Genomic DNA, 18,340 nt, shown 5'->3' with positions numbered 1-18,340 from the left:
TTTATTTGTGTTGAATTTAAACAAACTAATTCAATTGAATAATGTTCAGCTTAATTTGTTTGTTTAAATTCAACCCAAATAAATTGTTTACAACCACTCAACGTAAAAAAAATTGAGTAAATCCAAGGAATCATCTTTGAATAATTTTTTTTCAGTGTATTCACTGTACATTCCATCTGAGAACAGATCGTCAAGTGAATTTAATGTAAAATGTTCTGCCCTTCAGACAGATGTGCACAAGAATGTATTGGAAAGCATGTGTGTATATACATAGAAGTGTATATACAGTTTTACAGTTTAGAATAAAACATTTGGAAAATGTGACTTCCTGAATGTGATGTAATGTAATCAAAGTCCACTTGAGTGTGTGGATGTATATAAATCATCCACTTTCTACCTGGACCTCTTCTGTTCGCTATAAAAAGATGTACCTGTCTGTAAACTTCACTAGCATTTTCCAGGGTAACAATGTTTTGTGTGGATCTGTCTAGTCTGGGAAAGTAGCTGAAACCCCCACAGTTTCGAAAAGACCTCAAGCCAGCAATGACAACAACCACTATTAACATCTCACAGCTGTGGAAAAACAAGTCTATAAGCATACAAACTCTGAACAGGCATTCACATACTTGGGCAAACAGCGACAAACTATGATTCTAGTAAACTAGACCATTCAAAAGAACACAGTTGATAGGTACTAGAAATTTTTTGTAACAATGTCATTGTCTTTACTGCCATGTTTAACCAATTAAATGCATCTTTGCTAAATAAAAGCATTAAAAATAATTAATTAAAACAAAATAAAAATCTTGAGAATCATAAAAACCCCAAAACTTTAAACAGTAGTTTAAATGAAACGGAATGCATTATTTATTTTGCATTGTTACAGCATTTATGATATGAAATATAAAGTCTGATTATGTTCATATTAAAGGGGAAATAAAAGGGTGAGTGAGATGGAAATGGAGATAGAATGAATGAAAATGGGATGTGGGAGAATTAGCGAGGCAGCTGGGCTCAGACAAGGCCTCTTATGTGTGTGCGAGGTGAAAAGAGGGCATTCTCCCTCAACTTGAACCATATTTGTTGTTTTGGACGAGAGCGCAGTTCCTCACTATGAAGCGTGAGACTGAGAGAGAGTAATGAAAGGCATGAGGGGGTCTAGACTGGAAGGGGGCTGGTTTAGGTAACAAGAAGGGAGGTTATTTACATGCCTGACTTAATATGTGCGTTTAAAATCATGTCACACATTAAATGCATAAACACAAACACATACTGTCAAACTACTTTCGACTCTAATTATTTCTCTCAGGAGCATTTTTTTCAGTCTAGGCCGAGTGGAAATATGTAAAAACATACCTACACATACGTTTAACTGCAATTTGCAGGTGAAATATTCACTGAACAAACACACTGCGGTAAAAATTTAGTTCTTGTATTCATACACTGTAAAACCCAATAAGTTAAGGTAACTCAAATGATTTGAGGAAACCTATTGCAATAAACCATTTAAGTTCAAAAACTAATCCTAATGAGTACTGTGAACTTAATCCATTTGAGGAAACGAAGCAATTTGAGCACAGTAAAACCCGATAAATGAAGAAAAGTCAAACCAACTGAGTACTGTAAAATGCATTTAGTTAAGGCAACTTAAACCGTTTGAGGAAACTGATTGCTACAAACTGTTTGAGTTAAAAACGAATCTATATGAGTACTGTGAACTTACTCCATTTAAGTTGAAGTAATGAGGTATTTAATTAACTAATTACCTTAAACACTGAGTTCAAAACTCTTTTCAAATGAGTAGAATTAACTTTCAGTAAAGTTTGAATTAACAACACTCATTTCATTTGATTAAGTTGACTGTTGGGCTTTACAGTGTAGTGTTCAATCAAAGCATAGTTAGCCAACAACACACACAAGAGTGTCGTTTGTGTTCATAAATATCAATACCATTTCAAATTTGAGATTTATTTTATTTAATTGTTCAAATGAGTTGTGACATTCTGTGAAAATCTATATCGTTAGCAAAAATAGATCACAGCAGAATCAATGGGCATGTTGTTTTTCATTACTGAATGATTCAGCCTTTTTGAACAATTCAAGTGAGTCAATGATATAATGATCCTTTTAAAATACTAAAAGTGTTTGTACAATATGGTTTCATTAGTTTGTGTATTTACTAACATGAACTAATAATGAGCAATACATGCACAGCATTTGTTAATCATAGTTCAACATTTACTAACGACTTATTAAAATTCAAAGTCATAGTTGTTAACATTTGTTATTGCACTGCGAGTTAACAAGAACTAATAATTAACAAGTTTATTTTCATGAACTAACTTTAACATACATGACTAAATACCACAATAAATGTATTGTACATTGTTTGTTCATGTTAGTAAATGCATTAACTAACATTAACTAAGGGCGGAGCAGTGGCGCAGTAGGTAGTGCTGTCGCCTCACGTTGCTGGGTCGCTGGTTCGAGCCTCGGCTCAGTTGGCGTTTCTGTGTGGAGTTTGCATGTTCTCCCTGTATTCGCGTGGGTTTCATCTGGGTGCTCTGGTTTCCCCACAGTCCAAAGACATGCAGTACAGGTGAATTGGGTAGGCTAAATTGTCCGTAGTGAATGTGTGTATGTGTTTCCCAGTGATGGGTTGCGGCTGGAAGGGCATCCGCTAAAACATAAATGCTGGATGAGTTGGCGGTTCATTCCGCTGTGGCGACCTCGGATTAATAAAGGGACTAAGCCGAAAAGAAAATGAGTGAATGTATGAACATAAACTAATACAACCTTATTGTAAAATGTGTTTGCTTCTTTCATGAACTAATCATTTGAATGAATCAGTTGAATTGATTACTCATTAATACAGTCATTTTCCACCTCTTAATAGCAATTTACTCTCAAAAGTATCACTGCATTAATCCAGCATATTTGAATATTAATTTTTTTTTTGAATCACTAAGCTCATAACATTATTTATGCGGTTGTAATTTGGCATAGTAAATTCAATGGTGCTAATTTTGGACACAAAGGAACTCAGTTTGATAAAAGAGCTCAAAGCAGCAAGGAAAAAGGCATGATTGCTTTAGCACATGTGTTTTTATTTCAGGTGGTAGTATGTTCAATTCAAATGCAATTAAAGTATTCTTCTTCTTTTTTTCTTAAGTCATTATGTTGAATTTCTCAACTGCTGTGACATTCAACAAACAATGCTGTAAAATGTTACCACGTTTATATAATTTACCCCCAGAAATGAAACATTTTACTTTGAAACTGCTGTTAAACATGCTACAAGCAACATGTAACTGTATTATGTTTAATGAAACCATATCCACTGTGGAGAAGAAATTGTATAACCCGCATCACATCCTATGTCATGAGAAGTGCAGTGAAATGGGTTGCATTTCTACAATACACACAATCAAAGGGGTCAGAGGAGCTATCTGGACCCCGGTTTCATCCAGGTTACTTTCCTCTGACTCATTCATTACACTGGAGTAGGGCTGCACAAAATTGGAAAAATCTGACATTGTGATATTTTTTTCACTGCGATATATTTTGTGATAAATACAATTTTCACCAGATGACTAGAATAGCTCTATTTGCCAAGTCATTGCTTTAGATTGATTAGGAGGATTTTGTAGGGGAGTGAAACATGCATATATTTTTATATAATTTATTATATACATATAATAAACAAAACACTGTCAAAAATAAACACAATGGAGCAGATGTTACAGTACAATAAACGCATACTATTTGGTTTTCTGGGCAGAGTCTATCAGTATTTGGGTACAGAAATGCAATAATCAAATGCAAAATAATGTTGCATAGTCTTGATCATATAAATAATAATATTAAATTAATCTTTATTCAATTTATTTATGCAATGCTAAAATGCTTTAAACTCCCTTAAAAAAACTCACATAGTCACAGGCCTTAAAAAGACATGAAATTTCACTCCGTTATGGTTCAATTCTGCAGCGTATCCACAAATCTTATATGTTTTGACCTGTGGTTTCTGATCAACTGTAATTTCAATTCAACATTGTCTACTATTGCGGACACACACATTGAGATATCGATGCTCACACAATATATTGTGCAGCCCTACACTGGAGCTACCAGAATTTTATTTTAGAATGGCGATGTTTTTGGAATATAGACTGTAATTGTGTACGAGTTACTAGACTGCTTCAAATTATTTTAACAAAGTTATTACAAACAAATAACAAAATGTAAAAATGTTCAAAATAACTGCCTCAGTAGTTTTAGTGGTAAATATATTACTGAAACATTCTCAAAAGTGTCTTATTCATGCGAATAATATTTATAATTACTGACTCGAAGTCTCGAACGGGATAACCCTTTAGTTCTATAGCAGATATAAAAATATTTATCTTGCAGTATACATACTTATTATACATTATTTAATGTTTTGATACCTAAGTTGACTTGTAATTATGAAAAAAGTAATCAAAAGTAATCAACATTCAGAACCTGTAATCAATCTAAATTTTCCAGGTCCATTTTTTCAATTTTCCTAGTTTTTTTGACTGTTCTTTTTAGGCAATATGTGTTTTAATTTCAGTTGTTCAACGCTGATGTTCAATAAATAATCATAGATAGTAGAAAGTGTATGTAGTAAGTAGTGCTGTCGCCTCACAGCAAGAAGGTCGCTGGTTCGAGCCTCGGCTGGGTCAGTTGGCATTTTCTGTGTGGAGTTTGCACGCGTTTGCGTGGATTTCCTCCGGGTGCTCCGGTTTCCCCCACAAGTCCAAAGACATGTGGTACAGGTGAATTGGGTAAGCTAAATTGTCTGTAGTGTATATGTGTGAATGGGTGTGCATGGATGTTTCCCAGTGATGGGTTGCAGTGATGGGCATCCGCTGCGTAAAACATATGCTGGATAAGTTTGCGGTTCCCTCCGCTGTGGTGACCCCTGATTAATAAAAGGACTAAGCTAAAAAGAAAATGAATGAACGAATGAATCGTAATTGAGTTAAAATGTTCAATTAATTGAGATTTAGATTTTAGGCCATATCGTCCAGCCCTAATTGTAATTCACATTTCTTTATTTTCTTAAAACAACTGTTTTTATGGACTTTTTTTTGTAGGTTATCAGTTATTAAATGCAACATAAAAATTATCATGGGTGTGAAAATTGGTTAGAAAATTGGTTTTCTTGTAATAATAACATTTATGCATTTGAATATCTGTGTCTCTAGGAACTGCCATTCCCAAGTCAGGTGATCTACAACAGGGTTGGCAAGTGTGGAAGTCGGACAGTGGTCCTGCTGCTAAGGATTCTGGCAGAAAAGCACCAGTTTAACCTGGTGTCCTCTGACATCCATAACAAAACCAGACTCACAAAGCATGAGCAGGTCAGTGGATGGGTGAGTGTGTGTCTGGGGCAAATAACACCTATGAGACTTTGTGTTGTATGCTGAGATAATAAGCTTAGTGTGATGACTTGCTGATGTGATTAAATAAAGGTGTTTGCCAAGGGAAATGCTCCCTGTGTGCCAGCGGCAATGAAACACATCCGAATGGCACTCATTGTGGAGAAAAGCACACACTTTATTCCCTTGCGGAGAGGAAAAGAAAATATTCTGTCATCCCTTTTGGGTAGAGTCACGCCGCTGCGCCTCCACACAGCTAAACTCAACCTATGAAAAGCTCAAATAAATACTCTAATGAAATAACACTCATACAGTACATTTGTTGAGCGGGGGAGTGAAATTAAAGTGACTAAAGTGAAACTGAAGAACTTTTTGACTGGAAATCTTTCCCTATCCAATAATTTTTTCATAATTCCATCTGGACAGTATGGGGTCTTTCTGAATGCTGGAATAAAATGATTTTGTGAGTGATAAATTATTCATAAGTGTAAGAGGGTAAACTGGTTAGATGTACAGTAAACATTCAAAGCTAATATTAAAAGTGAGTGTTTACAGGGGGAAGCTCAGAACACATGCATGTTTCATTGCCATCAGAAAGACCCACTGTCTGAAATGTGCGTTGAGAAAGATGAGAGAGAGGGAGAGAAAGTGGAAAACAGCCATTGGAAAAACTTGACCACTCTTATTCTGTCCAACACAAAAGAAGATTTTTTGAAAAATGTCTCCGTATCCCATCATTCTTAAAAAGACTTTTATTACATGGAATATTTAAGGCGCAATCAACGGCTTGCCATGCGTTAAATGAATTTATTACACTGCTCTCTGAAATAATTGATTCATAATGGTCAATCACAACATTCCAAAGGTACAGCATGTTATTCCCAGATAACAACCATTGAAACTAATAATCTTATATATATATTATCATATTTATATCTTTTATGCCACCCTTCCAATCAAGAATATTTAGTGTTTGACATACTGTAGTTTTGTGGTAGAAATGAAAGCTACAGTGTACTACTTGTCTCTGTGTTAGAATGTGTCTCACATATACAGTTGAAGTCAGAATTATTAGCCCCCCTTTGAATTTTTTTTTTCTTTTTTAAATATTTCCCAAATGATGTTTAACAAAGCAAGGAAATGTTCACAGTATGTCTGATAATATTTTTTTCTTCTGGAGAAAGTCTTATTTGTTTTATTTAATAAATTTTTTTAAAAACCATTTTAAGGTCAAAATTATTAGCCCCTTCAAGCTATTTATTTATTCGATAGTATACAGAACAAACCATCGTTATACAATAACTTGCCTAATTACCCTAACCTGCCTAGTTAACCTAATTAACCTAATTTAGCCTTTAAAGGGCACATAGTTTACCCCTTTTTAAAGATTTAATATTAATATTATGGTTCTTCTGAGTGTGCCAGTTTAGGTTCAGTTCAAAACGCAATTCAGATTTTTTTATTATAATGTGTTAAAAATGTCATTTTGGAGGCATGTACACAGGCAGCCGTTTTAGGGGTGTGTTGCTTCACATGAAAATTAGTTTCGACTTCCTGCCCAACGTAACAAGGGGGCGGAGCCAAGATCTCCCCCACTCTGTGTTTGGCAACAGACAGGCAGACAAAGAGAAGCAACATGAGTAAGAGGACCAGCATTCAGCCGTACATGTACGAGTCGGACACAGACCAAGCAAAGAGTACAAAATTATTTGTGTCTTTGTATAGTTTTACAGCCAACTGTGTGCTACTTTAAAGTGCCGAGCTTGTACACAGAGACTAATAACCACGCACACTGAATTAACTATGACTGAGGCACCAGAGCCGCGACACGGCACACTCAGACAAGCACATTCGGATGTTATTAAAAATAAAACCATTCAGATGGCGCATTGTGAAGTGTCCCGAATCGTTGCTGGGCGCCGCGGACAGCCGCCGACTTGAAGCTCCGTTGTGTAACTTACCCTGATAGAAACCTATGTTTAGAATTCTGAAATGCTTAATGCTGCGTGGCGCAACGCTGAGCGTCGCCAAGCAGCGTTTCTGGTGTGCGACTTGCAGGCAAATTCGTTATTTTATTTCCAATGGAGGGATGCACACGTGAGGCAACGCGCTCGCACTTTCCAGCTGCACCTAGTTAAGATCACAGGGAGCTTCTGTGATCACGAGAAATGCAAACAGCTGGAGTTTAAGGTAGAAGTAAGGTTTAAGGAGTAAAAGTACACATGTTTGCAAACCTTCCTACAAAAAACTAAGTTACAAACAATAATTACGATTAGAGCGATCATGTGGTGAATGTTGATCTTGTGTTGAGCCCAATGAGCCTTACATCTAAAAATAGAGTAAGGGTGTTCCTTTAGTGGCCTTTAGTGTTAGTTTTGACTCGCACGCTGAAAATGGCGGGCGTGAAACAACAAACTGAGGTCAAGTTGCGGTCACTCTGAAAACCGCTCCAATTGGTCCACCGTTTATATGTTGTTAAATTGAAAAAAGAGGACTGGGTGTGTTTATATCACCCCAATATGACACTCTATACACTATGCCTACACATATGTCTGTCCAAACAGCTTGAAAAGTAGATTTTTTTTTACCATAGGTACCCTTTAAATGTCACTGTAAGCTGTATAGTGACATTTAAGTGTCTTGAAAAATATCGAGTAAAATATTATTTACTGTCATCATGGCAAAGATAACATAAATCAGTTTTTAGAAATGAGTTATTAAAACTATTATGTTTAGAAATGTGTTGAAAAAAATCTTCCTTCAGTTAAACAGAAATTGGGGAAAAAAATAAACAGGGGGGGCTAATAATTCAGGGGGCTAATAATTCTGAGTTCAACTGTACTTGTAATCTGTCTGATAAAACAAAATGCTAGATCAGATTAATATCAAATATGTCATCTACACACATTTAAAGAGTCTTTAAAAGCATAAAATACATTTTTGTTCAATTCTGAGCTTTTTTTCATCTTCTGAGTCTTCACAAAATGTGACCTTTAATTTAAAATATAATACATTTCAGCTAATTTGAACAAAAAACAGCAGACATTTAATTTTAGTCCCCACATGAAAGAAAATTTACAAAAGTATTTTTATCTCTTGTTATTATGGACAAATGGTCAAATGTGTTGAATTTGATGTGTTTAAAAAAGACAAACTCTTTTTTTTTATTGTTTTTATTTGCCTAAAATAATTTTTGGGATTTCAAATTTATTTGAATTTGTAGATTAATGAAGAAATTGTTTTTTATACGAGTTGAAAAATATACTCAAAAGAAAAAGGATTTAAGGTCTTGTTTTGATTGGATTAGTGATATTCAAGTCTATTATCTAATAACCATTTGACCATACTTGGAGAATTGTTCTGTCAGCTTTGTCTGTGATTAGTTAGCATAACTGTCCTTGTGCATTACATGTATTTCCAGTCCTTGTTTTGTCTGGCTGAAAGCTGTGGCTGTGACTGATTGTCCATTTTTGGCCTTGGAGCATCTTCAGGGTCTTCTAAACAAATGCACATTTTTTCCCCAGGAGAAAGGTCATAAAACTCTCATTTAGAGAATTATTAGAGAAGTTTATTTGTGTGAATAGATGGAATGTTTGGTCTGTTTTTGTACAAGACAAGTACAAATGTGACTCCTCTCTATTAAACACTTGGTCTTCACATCATTATATAAGTGTATATAGAGCAAGGAATTGTTAGTAATAAGAGTTCACAGGAAATACCCCGTCTGTCAACTGCCAGTTGATATAATTTGATCAAATTTGCTCCAGCTTGCACAACTTTATTTCCCCTTTTGAAACTCTAAGAAATTTCATAGTCTGCTGTTTCAATGAATGAAGAACCATAATAATCATGGTCTACATCAGGGGTGACCAACCCTGTTCCTGGAGATCAACCTTCCTGCAGATTTTAGTTGCAACCCATATCAAACACACCTGCCTGTAATTATAAGTGCTTAAGTGCTGTTCAGGTCCTAATTAATTGGTTCAGGTGTGTTTGATCCGGGGTTGGAGCTGAACTCTGCACGAAGGTAGATCGCCAGGAACAGGGTTGAGCACCACTGATCTATATGATCCTATCAGACTTGCTGAAGTTACTATTCTTGTATTTAATTAGTTGAAGCACAAAAATATGTAGAAATTCATATTGCGTTTTAGTAAATCATGGCCACTCTGAACTACTGTATTTATTCAGTTTGATTCATTTACAAAAGATAATTGTAAATGATAATTTTTTTCAGAACATTATTAAAGTCAAGACAATTTTTAAGCACAAGATATTAGGAAAAACCTTTTAGACTGCTCATTTGCATAAGGATAAATTCAGATGTTTTATGGGTGTCTTAAATGTGTCTTAGTGAGATTTAAAACTTGAAAGAACTGCTATTTTGCATTAAAAGGTCATGTTTTGGTTTTGGGGGTCTCCAACAACAGGCTGATATGCATGCAAGGTCAAAAAACACTTTCATTGTCTTATAATATGCATTTATTTTTACCTAATTATCCCAACGACTTCCATATGATTTGTTCAGCGATTCATTTGTTCCCAAACCCCTCCTTTACATGAGGCTGATCTTCACTGATTGGTCCGATGACCCAGTCTGTTGTGATTGGTCGACTGGGTCAGCAAGACAGAGAGAGCCGACCACCATGGCTATGAAGTAGCAGAGAGTATGTAAGAGCCCAATGCAGGAATGCATTAAAGCAATGCAGTTAATTTATATTAAATTGATTTTGGACACAATATATGAATAGCCTCATAGAGAGTTAACCTGAGAGATACAGTAAAAGCACTGATCTATAATAGATTAGTGATTACAAGCCGCATAAAGTGATTACAAGTTACAACACAATTAAACATATTTTGCAAACTACACAAAGCGAGGCAACAGTTTTAATTACACTTGCATGTTATGATCCAGAGGAAGAAGAAACGGTCCTTATAAACTGTAACGGTTACTGATTAAGCCGCTGTCAAAGTCTTAAGACTTAATGGTCTCATACATAATGGTCTCTGCTGCTGCTTCTTTTAATAGCAAACGGCCGGCAAATCCCGCGCTGCAGCTTAGGTTATTGTATGAAAATGAGAAAAATTACAGGAATAAGCACAGCACTAGGTTGGCTATACTATAGTATTGTTGTGAAAAAAAAAAAACTTTAACCCTTTATTCCCCACAGCTGAATCTCCATCTGTCAGTGATCGTCATCTTTGTGTCATGTCCCGTGATCCCCTGTGCTCCGCTAGTGTCTGAAGGGAAAGGCGCGTTTACACTTACCGGATCTGGTACTACATATTTGGGGATGTACCGTGTCAATATCGACGCATTTAAGCGAAAGTGCTAAACCCAACACCATTCATTTAGTAGACTCTGAGTTGACTATTTCTTCAAATAATCAATATATATATATATATTTTAGGTCATTTCCAAAAACCCATAATAGGGGCTCTTCAAATTAAAAACCTGATTTTATACACTGTAAAGCCTAACAGTCAACTTTATCAAATGAAATGAGTGTTGTTAACTCAAACTTTACTGAAAGTTAATTCTACTCATTTGAAAAGAGTTTTTGAACTCAGTGTTGAAGGTAATGAGTTAATTAAATACCTCATTACTTCAACTTAAATGGAGTAAGTTCACAGTACTCGTATAGATTCTTTTTTTAACTCAAATGGTTTGTAGCAATCAGTTTCCTCAAACGATTTGTGTTGCCTTAACTTATTGGGTTTCACAGTGCTCAGTTGGTTTGAGTTTTCTTCATTTATTGGGTTTTACTGTGCTCAGATTGCTTCATTTACTCAACTGGATCATGTTCACGGGACTCATTAGGATTAGTTTTTGAACTTAAATGATTTGTTGCAATCGATTTCCTCAAATGGTTTGAGTTACTTATAGGGTTTTACAGTGCACTAGACTGAACTGAATAAAATGTTGCCAATCACAATGCTACTGTTTGACAAATAAAGCATCAGATCACACTCTTGTGGTATTTCTTTACATTTTTAATTGACTTCAAGACACCAAAACATGGAATGCTTACCCAGTCACATAGAGTACTGAAGTGTAGCTTGTGAGGTGGTCAAAGAAGCAGAATTAGGTCCTTCAGTTTTATACTGATAAGCTAACAACTGCATGACATTATTGTATATTATTATGTACTATATCATTATAAATTGACTTGTATAGCGTTACTTTAGCAGTACAGTTTCTATATGTCCAAAAAAGCATGAACAGCACAGGAAATTATTCCATTACAATTATGTCATGACCTCAGGTTGTTCACAATTTTGTGTGTTTTGGCATTTGATGCAGAGTTTGGTAAAATAATGCAGCTTAAGCAGTGCACTTACAGTATTACAGTGTGATGCCTTGAGTCAAGATGGAACATTTAAGAGGTTTCATTTTTGCTATGAAATCTCAATTCTGAGGGTGGTCTTTTCCAACCTGGAAACTTCTGGAAGCTATTGTTGAGAGCTACAAGAAGCTGTGATCTACACACACACACACCATCCTGGCACAGGAGACCAACATTACATCATCCCGCTCTGCATATGGTGATCCATTATAGGATTGTTAAGTCTCCTTATGCCTGTGTGTGTATGTTTGTAGTGACTGTAACATGTAGTTAGGGACACATGGGCTCTATCAGAGCTGACTGGGACCCCAGCTGGCCCTCATTAGAAAACATTAAGCTAATGAGAAGTCCACCTCATCAGATGACCAAATCATTTTCCACTGCACCACACACCATCCACGCGAGGAATGTCTCATTCAGTTGTGTTCTTCTGAGACCTAAGGGCACTGTTTGCACTTTTTATATGTTGATGTTTTATTTAATAGATTCATCTCATTGGTTGAAGAATTATTGGTTTTCGGTCACTTGCTGCAGCTGCCTTTCATAATGTTCATCTTAAATAGTAATCAAAAAAATAAATAAGTGTGTCCCAGATCATAGTGTTTAAATAAGTCTTCCAATGTTAACCTGACAGTCTATTTCAGATATTGGAAGTGTAGGTCTGTGCACATGCATACAAATGGCTAATATTGCCTACAATATATTGCATGTTCTTAAGAAAATAAGTGCTAAATTACAAACTTGGCAGATGCAAATGACTGAAGTTAAGTGGAGAGGCTTTGGTAAAGTTATTTATGAATTGAATTTATGAATGTATTTAATTTATTTTTTAGTTTTATTTATCAAGTTAATAATGAATATGATGGAGTTTTTAGTCATGCTTATGACATAATTTGTTTTCTGATCACTTTTATCATTAAATTTCTCGTTGAAAGTGTCAATACTGCGTAAAGATTTTAGAGTGGTCCAATTGGAGCGGTTTTCAGATCGACCGCAACTTTACGTAGGAGTGCGGTCTCCCCGCCCACCGAATTGATTGACAGCTGTGCGTATTAACATGTCCTGGTAGTCACGTGTATAATCATATCAACAAGACAGAACGTGCGCAAAGCAACCGGGAATAAAAGGTCTGTTCAGTTCGCTAGGATCATCAATCATCATCAAACGTGATCAAGAGGGAGTTTTACAAGTGTGTAATGAAATACAGCGATTTAGCTTAGCTTTACTTCATCAGCACAGCCGCATGTGAGAACAATTATAAAGGAAGATGCTTCAATCCCAGTTTGTGGACGTTAAATCAGATTTATTTTGTTCATTAACAGATATCCATACAGCAGTGAGGATTAACCTGTATCCTGTCACATATGCGTGCAAACAGAGTGCGAAGCTAAACGGGCGCTCTCTCTCTCTCTCTCTCTCTCTCTCTCTCTTTCTCTCTCTCTCTCTCTCTCTCTCTCTCTGTGTGTGTGCGCTATTGGTGTGTATGTGTGTGTGCATGTCCTCACTGTGTGTGCGTGTGAACTTTGTAATGACATTGTGTGTGACTCATGGTTGCAACTTACAAAAAATGCATCAAATACTGATTGGTAAAGTTCTTACTGTAGTATTTCTCACAAACGCGACGTGAGATCTGCTTCCTGAGGCAGCCGAGGGCGGCGATTGAGGCATGTTGCTGACAGGCATGGGGGAACGGTGGGCGGGGAGGACTAGCCTGAAAGGCCCAGTACAAAAAAACAGCAACCAAGTTTTACCGGCTATAATACAGACACTTCAGACAGCTATAACAAATACTCTGATGGTTGTTTTGAGCTGAAAATTTACAGACACATTCTGGGGACACAAAACTTATATTAAATCTGGAAAAAGGGGTAACCTATGTGCCCTTTAATGACTTTTTCAATTTGTAATACTGTAGTTGTGGTCAAGAAAAATATTAACAATGCTGTTAAAAAATCAGGACAGTCATGTTTTTGACAGATTTATGACAAGATTGTTTGTCTTGATAATGTCAGGATATCATGCAAAGAGTAAAACAGGTTATGGTGTTTGTTTATAAGTTATTATAAGAAATACGTCACAAACAATGTTATCCTTGCATTTAAAATGGCATAACAGTATTAAACACTTAATAACAGTTGTCATAAGCATGCATAACATTTCATTTCTGTTCATGATGATAAAGGTTTAATAAACAGCATTTCAAGTAAAGTGTTTCCAAAAATATTTAATTCATGTCATCTGCAACAATATTTCTGTACTTTCATAAAGACACAGATGCTAATTGACTTTCAAAAACCTCATATGAGAAGATTTTTCTGCATGAAAGAGCATTGAATGGCAGATTAATATGCTGCTGCATCATTCTAAAAGGAATGTGTCGGCTATGACAAGATGATTGACAGGGCATGTAACTAAGAAACAGAACAGTCTGTTCATGATGAAGCAGTGCGTCCCAGCAGCTTGCCTACTACAGTTAGCTTGCCTACTATTGTTACACATTTAAAAGTATGGACTTTTTCTTCACAAAAAGAGTACATATTTAGGGCATCGTATAAATAAATGAAATGGGATCCAACAACTGATCATTTATTTGTTAAATCGTTTGTCGGTATGAGATTTTTTTTGAATGTATGTGTTTGAGAGAAATATATATATTTTATTTGCAGTATTATTAGATATAGTTTATTAAATATTGTTGTTCTGATTAAGTAACTTGTTGCACCCCATTGCTATTTTTATTTATTTATTTATTTTTTTTTGCTGCAGTTGAGTGAAGATACTATGCTAAACATTTTGATCTGTTGATTTGTGTTGATTTTTTTTTTCCAGGTGGATTTGATGACAAACATTAGCAATATCCCACAGCCTTTTCTGTACACCAGGCATGTTCACTTTCTCAATTTCACCAGGTAAGCAAATCATTTATGGGAATTTTTCTGATCAGGTTAAAGATAAAAACACAGGCAAACAGATTTATGACTCATCTATTGTCTGATCTTTTTGTTTACTTTTTCTCAGGTTTAGGATAGAACAGCCTGTCTACATAAACATCATCAGGGATCCCATTAACCGTTTCCTCTCCAATTACTTTTTCCGTCGTTTCGGGGACTGGAGAGGAGAGCAGAATCACCTGATCCGCACACCCCAGATGAAGGATGACGAGAGATATCTGGTCAGAAGCCCTTTTTGAATCCCTCCTTTGCTTCCTTGTTTCTTTATGGCGTTCTCTCTTTATTATTTTATGACATTTTAGCAATAAGGTAGTTCTTTACCTGCATACTTGTTGTTGTCGTTGTTCCAAGGGGGTTGTTTTATTAAAACTAATAGATTTTTTTATAGAATGATGGAAAACTTCACTCTATTCTCTTATTTCAATATTAACTTAATGTGAACACTTTTTTCTTATGTTTTTCTACATAACACTGGTCATCTCTCTATGTAGAATTATTACTATTTCAAATAAAAAACAGGAATAATTGCAGAAATGTAAATTCTTAAATACATTATCTTTATGTAAATGTTTCAATAACTTTAAATTTAAAGTCTCACTTGTGCTATAATTTTTAGCACAACCTTCCATTTTGCCTTTCTATATAAATATATGAAGTGTTCTTTTTTGTCAAGGATACAGAATGTGAGTAAACAATTAAATGAAGTATGAACTATTTATTTTAGTTAAATATCAAATTGATGTAATATTCAAATGAACAATAGCTTGTTGACCCCCCCCCCCCCCCCATTCAAACAAACAGGAGTTGTGTGTTGTGTGCATGTACAGAAAATCAAGTGACGTGATGTGATGAAAGCATTTCCTCTTAAGGGGGATTTTGTTGCAAAATGAGTGTTTCAGATGAATCTGGCTGTATGTTTGGAACTAAACGCAGACAACGTGAGCAGTATATTCAGGAACTGATTAGTCATGCTTTTTATTCAGTAGAAGTCAGTTGTGTTGCTAAATCCACAAACCTCTGATTTGTACTCGGAAAAAAATGACATGAACGCTGAAAGTCAAGACAATCATATGAAAACTTGACACTGCTGGAAGAATTACATCAGTCGTATAAGGATTGTGACAGAATTATGGGTCATATCTGTTATTCATAAAACATAAATGGCCAGTTTCCCAGACACATATTAATCCGAGACATTAACTGGGACTTTTTTCTTTTTCAAGTTACTAGTTAATTCAGTCCAGGCCACTTTCTCTGTTAACTCATCCCACACTCAGAGATAAATCTATGAATACTCTGCTTTCTACACTCAAAAAAATATTTTGCTGCTTGTTCAAACTACATATTTAAAATGAACTGAAACAACTGAATTTTTGGGATTTTTTTTTTTGAGGGACAGTTTTATGTTCAATTCCTTAAATTTGTCAAAAACAATTAACTTAATTTGTGTTTGGACAACATGAATGAATTGTGTGAAACCCTACATTTTTTACAGTGTACTTCAGGTGTACTCATTTTAAATAAGTTGTTTGAAAAAGCAGCAAAAGTCATTTTTCGAGTGTGTACAACGTTTTTCAACATTGATAATGATTAGAAATAATATTTAATACATGAGTGTCAAATCCAGTTCCTGGAGGGCTGCAGCTCTGCACAGTTTAGCTTTAACCCTAATTAAACACACCTGATCAAACTAATTGAGTCCTTCAGGCTTGTTTGAAACCTACAGGTACTGTAAGTGTGTTGAAGCAGGGTTGGAACTAAACGGTGCAGAGCTGCGGCTCTCTAGGAACTGGATTTGGCACCTGTGATTTAATATAACATTTCAGCACTCATTGATTAATTATATTTTAAAGCATTACAATTAACAATCTAAAAGATATTTCACAATATTTCTATTCTGCTGTATTTTATATTAAACTAATAAAAAAGTGAGTTTTAACATTTTTGAGTTACGTAAACTGTGGAAATGTTAATTACAAATGAAGTCGAAGCCAAAGTCAGCTTTATTGTCAATTCAACCACATGTACAGGACATACAGACGGGGCGGATTTAACCCATAAAATCTGAGGGCCCCCAAATAAATACCTAGAATTATACTAATAAATTATAAATAATACTGTTTTCTATTGTATTTTGTAGGGTAAGGGTCTAAAACTTTTAATTCAAATGTAATTTTTACATCTGCGCAAATGTGTCCCCCACCAGACCCAATTTACTGGGGCACATGCCCCACTAAATGCTTTGAGATATGATTTACTTCATATGCAAGTGTATTTAATAAGAGTGGTAATTCTGAAATAAAGACGTTATTCTCTATGTGCAACTGAACTAACGCTGGTGAAATCAATGTAGCTTAATCAAAAAGCAAACTGACACATCTTCGTGTGTGCGCAGAGAACCCACGCGCCTCTCACACGTGCTGCTCTTCTCCCGGTGCGAGTCCCGGTAGTTAATATGCAGGCCAAAAAACTAGCTGTTCACGCGCCGCTCATGCGTTGTAAAACCGGCGTAACAGCCTTTTATGTTTTATCAGTCAACAAAACTAAAGTTTAAAGAATATGATGGTGATCTTATAAGCAAGCCTCCTGATAGATTTTTTTGTATGTAGCAAAAAGGAAGGATGACGAGTTAGGGAGGTAAGATTAAAAAACCCAATTCTCTGCCAAGTCTAAGACAACAAATAATTCTATAAAACATTATTTTTATATTCTATTGAATTGTCTATAGAATTTCATTCAGATTAAATTAATATTCATGCAAAATATTTAATAAATGATCTTAGCATCACTCCAGCTGTCTTAACATTGTTTTCCAGTTCCATATATATATATATATATATATATATATATATTTTTTTTTTTTAAACAGCAATATAACGATAATAAAGAAAGTGCATTTTAGAACTTTGGGGCCCCATGGCTGGAACTGCTTAGGTCCCCCAAATCACTAAATCCACCCCTGCATACAGGGAATCGAAATTGCATTACTCCCTAGGTGGCTAACATATAATATTAATACAAAAAGAAGAATATTAAAAAGAAATTACAATAAATGCAATTACACATATAATATAATCTAAAAATATAAGAATTTTTTTTTGTAAACAATACAATTACACTTAAGGGCACATGGCAAGGAGTGCAAACCAGAGTTCTGCAGATGCAAAACAGTATATAGTGCAAAAAGCTTGTAAATATGATAAAGGTATGATAAATATGATAAAGCATTATGAACCATTTAAAATCATTATTAATTTTTACTATTTTATGTATACTTTTACCAGTAGATTACATTAATATAAACTTAATATAAATTTATGTTAATACAATTAACTGGGAAAAGTATAAATAGTAAAAAATAATAACTAAATGAATTAGCTTAATTTTTGTCCTCAAAATCTATGAACTTTAAGATGGATGGAAATACTAATAGATAGCTTTCTAAATAAATAAAAAATATCACTTGATAAACTGTCTCTCATTACTATTTTAAAGTGTTTTACAAAATTGTATTATGGTTTAAAATCTTGAAAGAACAAACATGAGCAATATCACACAGCCAAACATATCTTAGCTAATGAGAGACTTCAGTGCATCTTAATCAGAGCATATTGAACAGAAGCTCCTGCTG

The 18,340-nt window shown here is 35.0% G+C and overlaps 1 protein-coding gene across 2 annotated transcripts in view; it reads left to right on the top strand.

Annotated features, from left to right (window-relative positions):
* The window catches only part of usta (uronyl 2-sulfotransferase a), a 101,620-nt gene that overhangs the window by 70,882 nt on the left and 12,398 nt on the right, over positions 1 to 18,340 (top strand). Inside the window, exons 3-5 of one of the 2 annotated variants that reach the window (XM_056481702.1) lie at positions 5,235 to 5,402; positions 14,588 to 14,667; positions 14,777 to 14,930. In XM_056481702.1, coding sequence (XP_056337677.1) covers positions 5,235 to 5,402; positions 14,588 to 14,667; positions 14,777 to 14,930 — 402 coding nt within the window. The remainder of the gene's footprint in view (positions 1 to 5,234; positions 5,403 to 14,587; positions 14,668 to 14,776; positions 14,931 to 18,340) is intronic. The other variant, XM_056481703.1, reaches the window with a different exon arrangement.

Source organism: Danio aesculapii, chromosome 20 (assembly GCF_903798145.1).
Source record: "Danio aesculapii chromosome 20, fDanAes4.1, whole genome shotgun sequence".
Classification (NCBI taxonomy): Eukaryota; Metazoa; Chordata; class Actinopteri; order Cypriniformes; family Danionidae; genus Danio; species Danio aesculapii.
Note: the sequence above shows the minus strand (reverse complement) of the source record. Positions and strands in the feature narration are given on the sequence as shown.